The sequence below is a fragment of the Pterocles gutturalis genome, unplaced genomic scaffold, assembly GCF_000699245.1.
Source record: "Pterocles gutturalis isolate BGI_N339 unplaced genomic scaffold, ASM69924v1 Scaffold53099, whole genome shotgun sequence".
NCBI classification, from domain to species: Eukaryota; Metazoa; Chordata; class Aves; order Pterocliformes; family Pteroclidae; genus Pterocles; species Pterocles gutturalis.
Window position 1 is genome coordinate 1 of NW_010132733.1, and position 15,789 is coordinate 15,789.

The 15,789-nt window shown below is 40.0% G+C and overlaps 1 protein-coding gene across 1 annotated transcript; it reads left to right on the forward strand.

The window, feature by feature from the left end:
* Nucleotides 1–1,307: 1,307 nt before the first annotated feature.
* On the forward strand, nucleotides 1,308–12,058 carry SUDS3 (suppressor of defective silencing 3 homolog (S. cerevisiae); the record flags this gene model as incomplete). Its single annotated transcript, XM_010080958.1, has 9 exons — nucleotides 1,308–1,377; nucleotides 2,352–2,407; nucleotides 2,797–2,868; nucleotides 4,422–4,441; nucleotides 4,998–5,154; nucleotides 8,361–8,456; nucleotides 10,389–10,450; nucleotides 11,372–11,393; nucleotides 11,949–12,058. Coding segments are annotated over 9 exons (665 nt in total), but the record flags the coding sequence as incomplete, so codon positions are not given.
* Between the last annotated feature and the right edge of the window lie 3,731 nt (nucleotides 12,059–15,789).

The window sequence follows — 15,789 nt, forward strand, 5'->3', positions numbered from 1 at the left end:
CGGGGGTGTCTCTCAGGGTGGCGGGTGGAAGGGAAGGGAATTGCTCTGGGGAGACGGAGGAGTGTCTGGGGGAGAAAGGCTGTGGGTGGGTTTGGTGGAGTGGTCTGGAGCAGGAGGAGAATGGGGTCAAAACGAGGGTCTGTTTGATTGCTGGGGTTGCCTGTGGAAGAGTAGAGAAGTGAAGCTGGTGTAGAGGTAGAGTTGAAATTGTTTCCCAGGTGAAGAAGAGACAGAGAAGAGGGAGCATGAGGAGGTGGGAGTGAGTGTGTGGGACAACAGGGTGAAAGCAGGGGATAAACCTGGTGTGTGAAACTTAGTTATATTTTTGTGGTGGGAAGGGCTAAGGGGAAAGGAGGTATTTAAGGTGGAAGAAGGTGTGGACAGAAGCAGGGGGGTTGCAAGAGGATGTTAGAGGAAAGAGGGTTCTGTGGAAGGACCAGGAAAGGGATCATACTGCTGCCTCTGCTCCACACGTAGGCAGTGTAACTGTAGTTCAGGCTTTGCGGCTGTATCCTGCCTCCCGTGACTCCAGCCCGCAGATGGTGACCTTCTCTGGGGAGGAAAGGTAGTAAATTCTTGGCTACCTCTGTCTTAGAAATAGAAGCCTCAAAAGGCATAGCAGAAAACTAGCAGTCCCACACTGGTTTGGTTTGTTCCCAGTTTATATTATCTGTTCATAAACTTGGGGCTATCTTTATGTCAGTATTCTTCTGTGTTAGGTGTGAATGTTGAAGTACTTCTGTGCGATGTGTAGCTGAGAAGTCCAGTTCAGACCACAGCAAGTAACTTTTTTATCTGTAGCGAGACCTTTGTGGTTGACCCTAACAGCATCTAGCCATAGTATTTTCATTTTGGAGTGTTTCAAGTCAAGATACAGAATTAGTTACAGCTGTTTCAGTGTTTTCCATACAGTGTATTATGTCATGGGCGAAACTGTAGGAAGAAATGTTTTTCAGAGTCTCTAGACTGTTTTTATCTCACCTTTGTATGTGTGAGCATTAATGTAGAACCTCTTGTCTTAAACTGGGAAGAAATCACCAGACTATCTTCAGCTGAAGTTGTTCAGACTCTTTGTAAGCTTCACTGCAAAACTTCCAGAGGATTTACACAGGTTAACTTGTAGTTGCAGGAGAGAGATAAGATGGTTCATTCCAGTTCTGAATTCATCTCTCCAGAGGCCTGTCTGGGTGTGTATTTGAGGTCAAGTTGCCTGAGATTTGGGGATTTCTTTGTTTTAAAGTGATTTACTTTTTTTTTTTTTTTAATACTTCATTCATTTTAACAAGTCATTTTTTTGCCTCATGTAGACACTGAGGATGCCAGTGAAACTGACCTGGCAAAACATGAGGAAGAGGACTTTGTAGAAATGAAAGAACAGTAAGTATCCTGTTCTGATCAAAAGTAAGGTAATACTTTCTTTGTTTGGGCTTGGGTATTTTTGGCATAAAACTTTGCAATGCTTTGGTCCAAGACTGGGATTTTCAGTGCCTAGCCCAATAAAATAGCTCATGAGTCCATATTCTTGTGTTTCTTCTCTCCGTTACTTTCTCTGTTCTACCTGTAGTCAAGAAACTAAGCGCTGCTACTGTTTTGAACAGAGAAATAGGTACGAGTTACTGGGAGCAGCTGTTTTGCTGCAGATGAATCCTGCTGTAGACAGATCCTTTAAATAAAATAAAGGATCTACTTTATACAAGCCAAGCAAAAAAGTAAGATGCCTGTTAATATCCCTTAAACAACAGGATGCTAGTCTTGTCCAAGATGATGGGATTTTTGGAGACTTGAAGTAGTTTCCTTTCATGTTTCAGTGTATTTGCAATATTTTGTGTTTGTGCTTACTGTCAGAGACATGTTTTCATACAGGTCACGAGGACTTGGCCTGTGTCAAACCACAGAAACGTGAGAAAGGAAATGCAAGTTTGCAAAAGCACCAGGAATAGACTTCGGGGTTTTTTTTTTTGTAATGTCAAGATCTGTGTGAGGAAATACCTTCTCTTTCATAAGTTAAGACACAAATATTAAGACTTGACAAAATGACAGAGTGATTCTGTTGTAAAGTTTCTGGTGTCTGTAGATCTAAATGTAAGTTAAACATTAAAAGCCCTGTTTTACCCTGAACTGTTCCCCAAATAATTGGTTTGGGTGTATTGTAAAACCAATGGGGTGGCAGCGTTTTCCGACAGAATGATAACCTTTCATTTGAATAATATTCTTTTGGTTGGTGTTTGTTTCAAAGTTCTTCTAAAAAGTTTTTAATTCCATATAAATGTGCTGTAACCTAAACAGATGGCAATTTAGGTGGTGTACATTTGTTTTTTCAAAGTGAAGTTGCATGCTCTCTCTCTTTGCAGGATGTATCAGGACAAACTGGCATCTCTGAAGAGGCAGTTACAACAATTACAGGAAGGTAAGCTTTGAAGGGGGTAGCGCTTTTTTTTTCCTAAACAATTTTCAGCACTTTTAAAGGTCACAGAAAGATGAGGGTTTTGAAGGATGTAAGCAGTGTCCTTCGCTGATTGTTGGCTCTTAGTCATGCTGCTGAGTGAAAAATGTGAGCTGCTTTCTGTCCTCCTTCCCTCCAAACACGTGGTAAGCCCCTGTGTATTAAAGCATTTCTTAGGAGTAGTCTACTTTCTGAAAAATGGGAAATGTGCTTATCAAAATAAGCAAACCAGAATTGTAGTTATCTTATTTCAGATATTAGTATTTGTGTTTCAAGTGGGCTATGGCTCCTTGAGAAAACTTAATGCTTGGAAAAAAAAATTGTAATGGGAATCCACAATTCCTTTCAACTAGGTACTCTTCAGGAATATCAGAAAAGAATGAAGAAGTTGGACCAGCAGTACAAAGAAAGGATACGAAATGCAGGTGAGCTGAATGTCTTTGAGAAGCTCTATACAACTTAAAGTAATGGGTTTTTTATAACACCTGAAGAAAAACCATGGTAATTCTGTCCTTTAAAGAAAAGGAACTTGCTGGAGCAAGGGGTTCTGCTTCCAAGGGTATAGTGCAGTTTTTTTGTGAGTGCATAAAGCATGACGGGAGCTGTCTTGATTCTTTTTTTTTTTTTTTTTTTTTTTCTTAACAGGAATCTGTCTTCTGAGGTTAATTTCATGTACACTACAGCTGCATTCTAGTACTGTTGGGCTATTCTGGTAAAATTAAGACTAGCTGCCAACTTGTATTTCTGTCTGGCAAAGACCTGTGCTGCAGAAACATGTTTCTTCCACAGGAGGGCACATGGTGATAACTTTTAATTTAATGATTAAAAAAAATCCAGCTGCCTAGTACTGCAGGAAGAATGGTCTTCTATGTTTATCCTTCCCATGTTGAGGATTTTTTTTAGAATTCGCAGATATTAAAGCAACAGTTTAGACTTACCTGTGTTTTATTATCTCGATAATACTGCTTCCATGCTCAATTGGTAGAGCCCTGTGCAAACAAAAGGTTTGATTTTTATCGGGCCATTATCATCTTTAGTTTCTATTTAGTTGCTTTTAAAAATTATTAAAAAAAACCCCAACACTGCAGTACAGTGTTGCTACTACAGTCTTCTCCGAAACATATTTGAAGCCTATGATCTTGGCAGATCTACTTCAGGTGTTGCCAGAGATTAATGTGCTGGTGAAATATGGTGATTTGAGGACTGCTAAGGTGCCTCGGTTTGCTGTTCTTGCCACTACCTTGAGGAGAAACTTTATTTTGAGCATTATATCCTTCAGGAAACACAAGAAGTGTTCTGTCCTGCTTGATTTTAAGTTGTTAGGAATTGCACAGACATCAGTAGCAGGCTATTTCACACCCAGAAATCCATTTGCCTCATCCATTGACTTGAGCTAATCATTGCCATGTGTTAGAACTCAGCCTTCAGTGATACCTAACAATTTCCTTGCTTGTTTTCTCAGGTGTAAACAGCCTGAAATCAGACATGTGTGAGTTAAGTAGACTGAATCTTTTAACAGCTGCAGAATTATTTCTGAACCAGTCATTGCTGAAATTCATGAAGTTGGCTTAAACTGAGAATTTTTGCCAGCCATACATTCAGCTACATGGTTCAAGTTTCTGTCTGGGAAGTTTGTCGCTAGTGTTAATTGATTGTAAATAAACTGGAAGGAAGATGGTCTACATGCTTACTACTGCTGGGAATAGTAGCTGAACTGAGTACTATGGAATAGTGCTGTGTAAGCTTTGCAGATCCACTTGCCAATCTGTAGAAGACTTCAATTAACATATTTTTGTAGAATTTTTTCGTAGTTACTTTGTTTTCAGTGTAAAACTGCAAAGTGATAGTAGAGGTTGGGTGAGTACCTGCACTATTTAGTTCGCTGCCTCTCCTGATTGCAATATTCAATGACTTAAAATGTTAGGGAACTCATTTTGTGCATCTTTGAAGATAGTAAATTCTCTTTCTTGTCTTTCAGAACTGTTCCTCCAGCTGGAAGTAAGTACTCTTTATCAAAATATATATTCACTAGATGGAAGAGTTATAAACCTCCTGTTTCATCAGCTATACCTGTGCTTGATTTTCCAGAAGGTTTAAAGACATTTTCTTCCTCCAGCTGGTGGTATTACGCTTGAGATGTAGTACAGCCTACTGTTGGTGTTACTTCAAGTAACTCCTGGACTTTGTCATTAAAATAGAATTAAAAGAAATATTTGCTCTTGGGCTGCTGTAAGCTGTCTGTGTGTTTGGCTGGTTTTAAAAGCTTGTTTAATGGTAGTGCTGTTTATAAATCTGAAGAGTTCTCTGCTAGGGACTTGATGTTATGCAACATAATTTTATTTTTTTTAATAATTAATTCTTTTGCCAGGATAGTACTGCTTACTTAGTCATTTTTGATGGGTGTCTGCTGATTATGAATATTGATAATCTTTAGCACTGGCTACAGTTTTGAACATAAAAGCTAATCAGTACAGCAATTGAAAGAAGCTGTTGTGATATTATTAACTTGAGTCACTGGTTCCTTAGTTGACCTTTTTGTTCTTTTGGTTTGTAGACAGATCAGGTGGAAAAAAATTATGTCAAGGAAAAGAAGGCAGCAGCAAAGGAGTTTGAAGATAAGAAAATTGAGCTTAAGGAAAATTTGATTGCAGAACTGGAAGAGAAAAAGAAGATGATTGAGAATGAAAAGCTAACCATGGAATTAACAGGAGGTATAAACAAGATAGGCATCTGTTGTTTGTCTTATCTACTCTGCTACTGCATAGAAAAAAGATATAAAGGTGGCAGTGCTGGTTTATGCAGACAGCTAGTTGAAGGCTTTAAAGCTTTCCAAATGCCAACAGGTGTAGAACACAAATTGGTGATCTTTTAATGGAGAAAGCAGTTCATCATGAAATTCAGTGACCTGAATTACTAACAGGTGAATAAAATAGTGCCAGAGAAGCAGCAGCAGCAGGCTTTCTTACATGCAGGGAAAGGGATTTCTTTGGTTCCTGTGTCTGACAATTAAACTGTTGAGATGTGCCCCAGTGTTGACCTAACCAGTGGTGCCAGGTTCTGAACTGTGTCCTTTCTTTCTTCAGTAATAGGTGGTCAAGAAGTTGAAGAAGGGCAAACAATAAAGGTTAAAATTTGCTACTTAAAGCTAGAAAAATAGATTTGTGAGCTATGTTTGTGTCCAGGCTCTGGAAAATGGACATTAAATGGACAGATTGCTTTGAGACCAGGTGGTGCCCTTAGTGCCTTGACCGTGCTCTTTGCAGTAATGGACAGGGTGGGGCTGTGTAGAGGGGCCGTTAGCATCCTTCACAGATTATGTTCCTCTGCTGCTTAACCAAAAGTCTAATTTTCTTCTCTTTTTCTGAGACCAACTCCCTCACTTGATGGACAGATAACATTTGTTGTGTTGCTGAGGCGTGTCTGTGAGTTAGACCTTTTATATCTTTCTTGCATAGTATCTGCAGAAGTTACATAAGCTAATAGTGTTCAGAACCGAGAATTAAAACTTGTTTGGACCTATTCAAGAATGCGCTTGCTTTGTACAAACTGTTAGGGCTAATCTGGTCTGGAACTCATCTTCAGCTATGCTGTTTCCCAGATATTTTTATTTTTTTTAATTTTTTTTATTATGAAGTCTAGTCTGATCTTGCAGACTGTGCCTTAGCCTTTAACTTTGCTCTTGTTGTCCTGTGCCTGCATCTGTTCGCTACTTGGCTGGGATGTGGTACTAATCTTGCAAGCAGGTTTTTGTTAGTGCATCAGGATCTGACTAGATCCTGCCTTTGGAAATCTGCATGCCAGTGTTCTGGGAGTCTGCAGGAATCTGATTTCTCTATCAGCAGGACAGCTGGTAACATGAGGATTTGGATTTGCAGAGTTAAAGGGAGGCTGAGGAGGGGTAAAAGAAGCATTTAGTAGTCTGATTTGGGGATCAGATTGAGCCTCTTCAGGAAAGTGTGTCTCCCCCCGTTGTTGTGTGTCCTGAAGAGATGAGCTGTTACATCAGATTTAACCCTAGGAGAAGGCGTGTGAGTACCTGTGGAGTAAAGAACCATTCTGGTTGTTAGCCCTCCCTTACCTCCTTCCCTCTAGACTAGCAGAAATCCAATATGATTTCTTTACAAGTAACAGATTTTGTTGTGAACACGGGGTACAGGCCAAGAAATAAGAATACTGGAACTGATGTGAACTCAGTGGTTTGTAAAACCTTTGGAAGTTCAGTGTGTACAAGGATTCAAGTTACCAACCTGATGAATAAGCTCATCTGGGAGTGTTGCAGTTTCATGAGGTTGCAATAGTTGCCTCCTGTTCTGGAGCATTGCACAGTGTGGTTCTTAACCATTTAGTCTCATGTAAGACTGTTGGTGCTTTAACAGCTCTGCAAAAGTTCCTTTATGAAGTTTTCATGAATCTCTCAAGAATCTCAAAGTAAGAGTCTCAAACTTGTTTTTCTGAAAACTTGTTAGGTGCTGACTTTCTGCTGACTTGTCACAATTTTAAGATACAGGATGCTAAGATAAAAAGAAAATTGATCTCTCTGCCTTATTCACGCTTTAAGCAATATAGATAACAGCTCTGTAACAACTCATTTGAAACTAATTTTTTTTAAAAAGACCTTGGCTGCGTATCACCTTGAGTAAGTGCTTCAAACCCCTCTTCCGAGGCTGTTGTAAATCAGTCTTAACAAATGAGAAGAACGGCTTATATTCAACATGGTACATTTTTAGTGCCTGCAGGGTTGTTAATGTTCGGTGTTTTTCAAATTCAGCTTTGAATCCTAGAGATAAGGTTTCCTTTGGCATGCACTTGGTGGGTGGCACTTTGGGGTTTTTTTTAAAGCTTTTATCATAATATTTGTTCCCTTGGTGTGCAGCATGGTCATCCTTGTTCACCCTTGAGATAAGGAGAAAAGTAATTTGGTGTGTTTTGAACAGGCGTAGCTGCTGAAGGTTTTAGCGTCTAGAGGGAGCCGAAGCGGCTTCATGGATGTAAGTGCTACCTAGGGTGTGATTCAGATGTACTTAAAGATGAGCAAATAATTCTCAGCACATAGAGAGGTGAGATGGTGTGTTTTGCATTTAAGATGGAGTGTCTTGCTTACCAGTTCAAGATACCTTCATAAATTAAAGAATGATTTGTGAGAGTTTGAGTAAATTAGTTAAGATTGCCTGTAGACATTTGGACAAACTGTAATTTCAGATAATTACTTGGTGATGAGACTCGTGTCTCAATTTTAAATAGATTTTTTTTCCTCCATGCATATGCTACAATTTGTTTCCTGTCAACTGCTTCTCTGCATGTTATTAATTAGGTTCATTTCATTAATCATAATTTGGAACATTTTTAGATAATCTGAATTTAAATACTATTTGTTTAAAATTACAGCAGCAGACTTGTATCAGTCTTGAATGCCATAATTATCTGTGTTCCTTGACAAAGCTATTTTTCCAGCTTGAAGATAAGAAAAAGAGCAATTGATGCGGAGCTGTTTTACTTGCTATTAACTATCCAAGTTTTGTGAGCGAAGAACTCCATGAACGTTGCATTTTAAATGATCTGTTCACAAGCACATAGCATTAGCATTAAAGAAATTTGCCCTGAATCCTTGTGGCATCATTGTACTTGTTATCTGTACCTGATGGAGCTGTAAAATGCTCCCAAACCACCTGTGCTGCTTCCAGCCAACGCAAGCTGTAACCATGGCAGCACAACGCTGCTACTGAATGTGACCTGGTATGAAAGAGAGCTTAGATTCACTGTCAGCACTTCCAGCTTGGATGCTGGAAGCTATCACAAAAAAAATAAAATCCAATTTTCTCTATGAAAGAGGAAAGATTGTTTTCCTTGTGTAGAAAGCTGCTCCTTCTTACTCCTTTCCCTCTGGTCTTATCAGCTCTCCAACTTCATTACTCTACAGATTCAATGGAAGTGAAGCCCATTATGACAAGGAAACTGAGGCGACGACCAAATGATCCAGTTCCTATCCCTGATAAGAGGAGGAAACCTGCCCCTGATATCCTTTTACAGAGTCACTGGAGGGCTATTGTATTTTCAGCTGGCATGCTACCTGCATCGGTGTTGTTTTGTACAGGAGGGAAAATGAAAGGAGGTGCTATGATAAGATTTTAATCTAAGAAATACTGAAGCACCATTTGTCATGTGTAATGTGTGATAAACTAATATCACACAACCAGTCTGTGGAGATCCCTTGGTGTCCTAAGGTAAACTTTACAATGTCATGAAATAACTTTATTTTTTTTGTCAGTGAGAATAGTTTAAATTCTTCAGGCAATTTTTTTCACAAAGGAAAAACTTTAAAAGAACATTATATATAACTGCTGAGGTAATTGATTCCATAGATAGTAAATGGCTTTTTACATCAGCCAGAGCTTTTCTCATTTCAAGATGTGACAAAACATTTGCCAGAAATATCATATTTGTCATATCAAAATAGTTTTTCCATTTCTGATAAAGGCTTCAGGTCTCTAATCCAGAGAGATGCATAGCAAAAGCAAGGAGTGCTAGATTTGTTCTTTGAATAAAAAAAAAAAAATCCATCTTGTTTTCATATATCACAAGAAAGAGAAAAACATGTATATGTAATCCTTCTCCTGTCTTGTTGTGTGTTTCTTGTAATTAAGATGTTCCTTAGCTTGTGGAAATATATTTTTAGCTCCTCCGTGATGACAGGCGCTTTTTCGATTTGTGTATTAAAGTCACCTGGAAAGGAAGGTGGCAATATTTGCTTTGCAGAGGCTTATTATTAGGTTCTAAACTTGTGTAGCTTAAATTAGATTTAAAAAACATGCCTTATGACTTATGTGTGACTTGCATTTTTCTGAGGGCAATATAAAAGCCTGAACTCTGGAGTTCATGCAGGATGTTCACAAGCATCTTTAGTTTTAATCTCTTTCTGGTTGGAGATTCTGTTCACTCTTTCAGGAAAAAAAAATCCCTTTATTAGTGTGCCTGTCTCATCCAAGATAAATTAGTTTCATCATGAACGTGACCTCCTAATTGAGCATGATACGGCAGCCACAGGATGAAACCTGATCTGCTTTTCCTCGCTGGGGAGAGGATTAAAGTCCATCGGAACCAAAATCCTTAAAATGGGCCTAGCAATTATTAACTTCAGTTTAATACCTTGGATACTTCGACTTAACAGCTGTTTTGAGGAAACACTGTCGGCTAAAGCCTGAGAGAGGGTCCTCTGCTTTGCTTAGGTGCCGTTTCCTTCTCTCTACTCAGCTTTTTCTTGTGTGGAAGTGACAGAGGAGCAGTAGAGAGGGGAAGTAGGAAGATGCGGTGGTGAAACTACACAAAATGACAGCGGAGCTCTAATAAGGCACTAACATCTGTGTTCTGAGATTTTGGGTGTGTTTTCAGGTGAATGGTAGGCTCCTGTTTATCCTCGTCCACACAAGGATGCGTTTTGTGCCTCTGGCTTTATTTTCTTTTTTGAGTTGTTTTTTGTGGGGCTTTCCCCTCTTCTCCCTATGTCTCTATTCCTGCTTACTGAGTTGCAAAATGATGAGTTTCTTTTTGTAGGTTTGTGTGGGATTTGGTTTCGTTGTACAAGATCTGAAGTGAGTCTGTTGTGTTTCAGCTCCGAGATTGTTCTCTGCAGCAATGCAAGCTGAAAAACACTGACAACACTCGTGCTTGATGCCTTCATGAAGCAAATGTCAGTGCACTAAAGGTTTTCATTGATGCTTATGTCTAAATAAGTTAAAATGATTTTGCACTCTGCTGCTAAATGTGAGGCTCTGTGGAGAGGCACCTGTATTAACTCATATGTCAAAAAAAGCTCAAGTATGACATTTAATAAATTCTCATGCAACTTTACTGAAACCTTTTGGCTGATGTTTAGTCAAGTAAAATGTCACTGACCTTTAATTGTTAACCTTGCTTGCCAAGAGCTTATGGAAACCTTAATTCTGGATACCTCAGCTAAATTACTTGTTGACTGATGAGCAAATAATGGAGGATCTGAGAACACTGAATAAGGTAAGGATTATTGCTTGGTTTGTATTTGTTTTAAAGAGAAAGCTAATGCTTCCCCCGAAGAGAACAGGACTCTGTTTTATGTTCTGAGATGTGGGACTGCTCCATCCCAGTAACCTTTCTGAAGTAACACAATAAGAGTTAGCAAGATGGTACCTCCTCCCTTTCATTTTAATAGGTTTAATTAACCTAATTAGAATGACTGCCATCTAAAAATGTTACCTTTTGTCTGAACCAAGTGATGAGCTATCTTAAGGAGTTTCTTTCTTCTCCGCAGGGCTGAACAGATGTTAACACGTCTTTCTGTGAGATCACAGGCTGCCTCTGCTTTAGGCCTTAGTGTGGGGGGGTGGGTTTTAGGTTGGTTATTTTTTCTCCCCACTGTTGCAATACTTCAGCAGGCTGGATAGGATGCAGTGTCTATGTGTATAGTTTGGTTTTTTTTAGGTTGGATTACCCTATTGCTTTCTTGCTAAACACTTTAAGCTTATCTAATTTCTTACAACAGGGGCTGCTCATTAAGGCTTTTGAGGATGGTAGCGGTGCATGCTTTTTGTGCCAGCTGTTGAGGTGTCTCTAATGATTTATCTCCTGTATTTTATGTACCCTGAGAAATGTTGGATCATGTTCAAAAATATGGTTTATTTTTTAATTATGGTTAGATGAGTTTGGTTTTGATTTGTTTTAGTGAATTATCTGAGTGCGCTGCAGTTCAGTTTGTAGACCTTTTACATCGTGATCCTGATAATCTCCACCTTTGGCTGTTTATAGCGTGCTGTTCTGGTTATGTGTTATGCCAGTTAACAGTACATTTAAAAAATGAACCATTTAGAGTGTGGAAAGTAAGACTATCTGAAATTATTGCTGCAGATTTCTATGGTTCGTGTCACATCTCTAACGCTGCTTTGCTTTCTTCCCATGTAGCTTAAATCACCCAAGAGACCAGGTGAGTTAACAGTTGCACTGGTACTTGTTCACAATCGTGCTGTTTTGAACAGAGAATTATATTGTAGACTTTCTGACTGTGTAATTGCTGACTGTGTAATTTGACAGTATAATTGTTTTGACTGTGTAATTGCTGTTCTTTGTGTAGCTACTGCGGCAAATGGGTGCTCTGTGGAGTCTCTGTTCAGAAGATTCTCAGGGATGGGAAGGGAGGCATGTGCATCTTTGGCTGAAATATTTGGGCACACAGTCTAGCTGTGCATGGAGGTGTTTCCGTTACATTCAGATGCATCTGGGCAGCTTGCCTGCTTGTCAGGTAGATAGAGAGATTGAGAAGTTAGAGTTTATGCTTTTAGCTCTCTAGGTGTGTCTGTACACTTTATTTCAAGACAGGGTGGTACTAACTTGCCGAAGGATTTTTTTGATGGAAATTTGAGTTTGTCGCTTTGTTATTTCTGCTTAATATGAATTTATTAATTGTAATTCTGCAGGCAACTATGCTGTTGTGTGGTGAACATATGCTCGTCTTTATAAACAGTTTCTTTCCTGTTGTCAGCCTCTCCCTCCTCTCCCGAACATCTCCCAGCTACACCAGCAGAGTCTCCAGCACAGCGGTTTGAAGCCCGAATAGAAGATGGAAAACTCTACTATGATAAGAGATGGTAAGTCCTGGTAAATTTCTGTTTTAATCAGTCTGAGCCTTGTGCAGTGAGGAGACAAAGACAGCAGAGAGAACTTGCTTTGATGAGAGAATTTGGGCTCAACCATTTTTGAGCAGAGGTTAACTGCTTTCTCCAAGGGCTAATTGTTGTGACTTCAGTAAATCAGAAGTGATAATGGAGTGTTCAGACCTTACGGACTTTCAGGAGTAGCTGCTGGCTCACGTATAAGGAGACCGGTCTGTTCCATGGAGTCAGTTGTGCACACCGTGACACTTGGGAAATGCTTTTGTCAAACCTAACCTTAAGAGAGCCACCAGCAGACGCAGTGTGGTGTAGCTGTGAAGCCGATCATCTCGGATACAGACCCTCTGTGATTGCAGGTGCAGTGGTGTCAGCAGCCGTCACAGTCCTGGTGTTCAGTTTTGTGGAACGCCAGCCCATGGTTCCACAAGGTGGCAGAAGAAATGCTGTGCACCAGAGGAGCAGAATGAAAAATGTTTCTAATAACAAATCCAAATAACCTTTAAAGATCAAACCCACACGGGAGAAGCAACTTCAGGATTGCTGATTGGATTTAGCTCTGTTAGGTTTTATGGGCGTATAGCTGTGCAGGGCTCGCAAAACAAGGAAAGTATTAAATTTTGCAGAGAAATTGTAAGTCTTAAACTTAATCTGTGAGCCATACAAAAATGGGTGATCAAGGGGGCAATCTAGTACTCCTTGAGCAGAAAGCAGTTTGCAAGTCCTCTGCTTGTCTGTAGCTTACTTTGGTGTTCTGGTGGCTCAAAATAACAAGTGATGAGGTTGTAATTTTTATGATGGAAGATGATGGGTGTGAAGCCTGTTTTCTACACAACAGCCATCTTGTAGAGTTGGCCAGTTTTTCATTCTGCTAGTCTTCTGACAGTAAAGTTTCACCAAGGGTTCGGTGTGTACAACTGATAAAGGCTGCTGCCTGGAGCTGAAACTTCTGTGGAGCATAAAGTGGACCTGAACCGAACAGGCTACTGGTCATTTCACAAATCCAGGAAGTTCTTTTTTTGCTTTCTTTTTTTTGTGTAAAGTGATTATCCTCTAGGATGTGTGTAGATGAATAAACTGTTCTTCAGAATTTTTAAGCACGTGGAGTACTGTAAACTGTTGCATAAGGAACAAAAAAAAACTCTGGAGTAATCTGTCAGAAAAGTTCCCACCGAATTTAAACCAGGGAGCCCAGATGAATCCCTCAAAAACACCAAGATCTCTCTGAAAGCTATCTAGTTGGTACATAAAACACTAACAGATATTTTCATCTTGCTGAATTCAGTTGGCATGGAGGTCTCACTGTCAGGAATTCCAGCTGTTGCCTTTCCTGTCCTCATTGTTATGCTGTTTAAGTATTTTACATTTTTTGTCTGTAATAATCCTGCTTAGATTTTTTGATTGATAGTAATAGTACTTGTGCAAAGTAGCTGGTATTTTAAAATAATACGGTAACTCTTGATAGTGGGAGGGTAATTTTTTCTAAGGTGTATGAAGGCTGTAGCTACTGGCATGCACCAGAAATAATAAAACTGACAGCTCAGGAGTGACTGCTTTCTCCGTTTCCTGACAGCAACTATGAAGGACCATTATCTCAAAATAGGGAATGTTTAAGGCCAGTAATGGACTCCCTAAGGTCCTGCAGAGACATTTCACAAACATGTCTCCAAAGTGGAGACTTTCTATAGGGAGTTTCAGATGGATGTGGAATTGGACTTAAGGTTTTTTTTTATCCTCAGTCAATTTACTCCGTGCCTTGTGAGATCCTAAAATACAGTTCACTGTTAGGAGAACCATCTTCTTGCTTTTAGCTTTGTCTGCATACGATAATGCAGAGTGATTTCTTTCAATCTTCTGATGGCGATGCAGTTGGAAAGTCTTGGCCTTTCATCAAAATATTTTGTAGCAGAAAGTGGAATTATTTCTGCTTGCCTCGCTTGTCAGTATTGTGGTTTATTTTACCTACTGCAAAAGCAAGAATTGTTTGGCACTTTCCTTCTCTTGAAAGCCAACTTAAATTCCGCTGCATTTTTCATCTGAAGTATTTTCCTCAGCCCTACCCCTCTGTTCCCCAGTGGGTATATGGACTTGGTAAAACGCTGAGACACGACCATGTAACTGGGACGTAGCAGGCTCCTGTGCCTCCAGCTGGCTTGTCTCTGCATGTGTGGAGCATGAGGCAGTTGAGAGAACTCTTCCATGAAAAAGTGCTGAACTGACTTGTTACCTTGCCTTTTCTGTGCACTGTGAACATAGATTCGCTGAGGGACAGTAACCTGTGATGTGAAATCCAGGGGCTGAAGCCTGCTTCATGTGTGTCTTTAGCTTTGGGATTCACTGATAGTCAAACATTGGAAGCAGCAGCTTGGACTGGAAAAATGATTTCATTCTCTGTGCAGGCACAGGTAACGCTTGCAGGTTGTCGTTTGCAGCGGGATCTTCTGCACTCGGAAGGTTGTGCACTGATGGTATCAAGATCATCAATTCTCCTTGCATAAGCACTCCCAGCATGGCATGGCAGGACACTGCTGGACTGAGATTCTTGTCTTTTCTTCGCGAGGTCTCTTTTTTGTAGTCATTTATACCCTTCCTTTGTATCAATTAATGACATCTGGGCTCCGTGAGCTGACATTTTTGGCTCAGATCATTGTTGCTGTTGCATTGCCCTGGGATCCACTGACATCCTTTCTGTTAAAATGAGGGAAAAAGAATTATGATTGGGCACAAGTGTCTAAAGGTTGCAGGATTCTGTTGGTTTGAGGGTTTTTTTGTTACCCTGCCCAGCCATTGGTAATGAGCGTGTTTGTAAGGCTGAGAGCTGACACTGCCATTCTTGTGACTGGCAAGCAGCGTGAAAATTCTGAGTACATGAGACAGTAGGAAGAGATTATGGAATAAACTACTGGAAGAATTCCATATTTACAGTATGGTTATTGTAGAAATAACTGTGCAAATGATGCGGATCCACGCATTTTGACAAGCGGCTGTCGGCAGTCGGGGTGCGGGGAGGTGCACACTGAGCAGTTCCTCAGGGAATGGCCGTGCAGTGGTTCTGCAGCTTGGCTTGCCCAGTTACATACAGAGCACATCAGGATTAGGGGAAAGGTGGAAATGTAGTTGTGCTTTTATAACTGTAAAGCATTTTGTTGCCCTCTTGATTAAAATTATTTACAAAGAAACTGTTTCAGTGTGATTAGTTCTGCCTACGGGACTCTCCCAGGCAGAGTGAACAGAAGCGGGGGAGTTTTGTCTGGGGCATCTGCAGCACTTAGCAGAAACATGGTCTGTGGAGAAGGCAAGACCATGTAATCAAGCAATTCAGAGATAGGAATTTTGAATTTTTTACTTTTTTTCTTAGTGCACTCTGTATAAAACATATATAGCATGACTAAAATATGATCTAAAAGGGGAAAAAATGGGTATGCTTAGACACAGCCTCCTATGGCAGGTATACAGCTCCTTACAGTGGCAGTTACCCATCACTTACCATTTTGGGTATTTTCACAAAATAAGACCATATTAGAAATTTGAGGTCTCTGTTTAAACAATATATAGAGTGCACTTATTCCGTACAATTCACTTTCTTTCGTTGGTCGTGCACTAGTAGTGGGGAATGCAAACAACTTTTGAGTATCTGTGACTTGCTCTGTCACATTTTATCAGGCATGATACTGAGTTGCCTTCTAAAATCCATCCTGTGTCTGAAATGTGAAA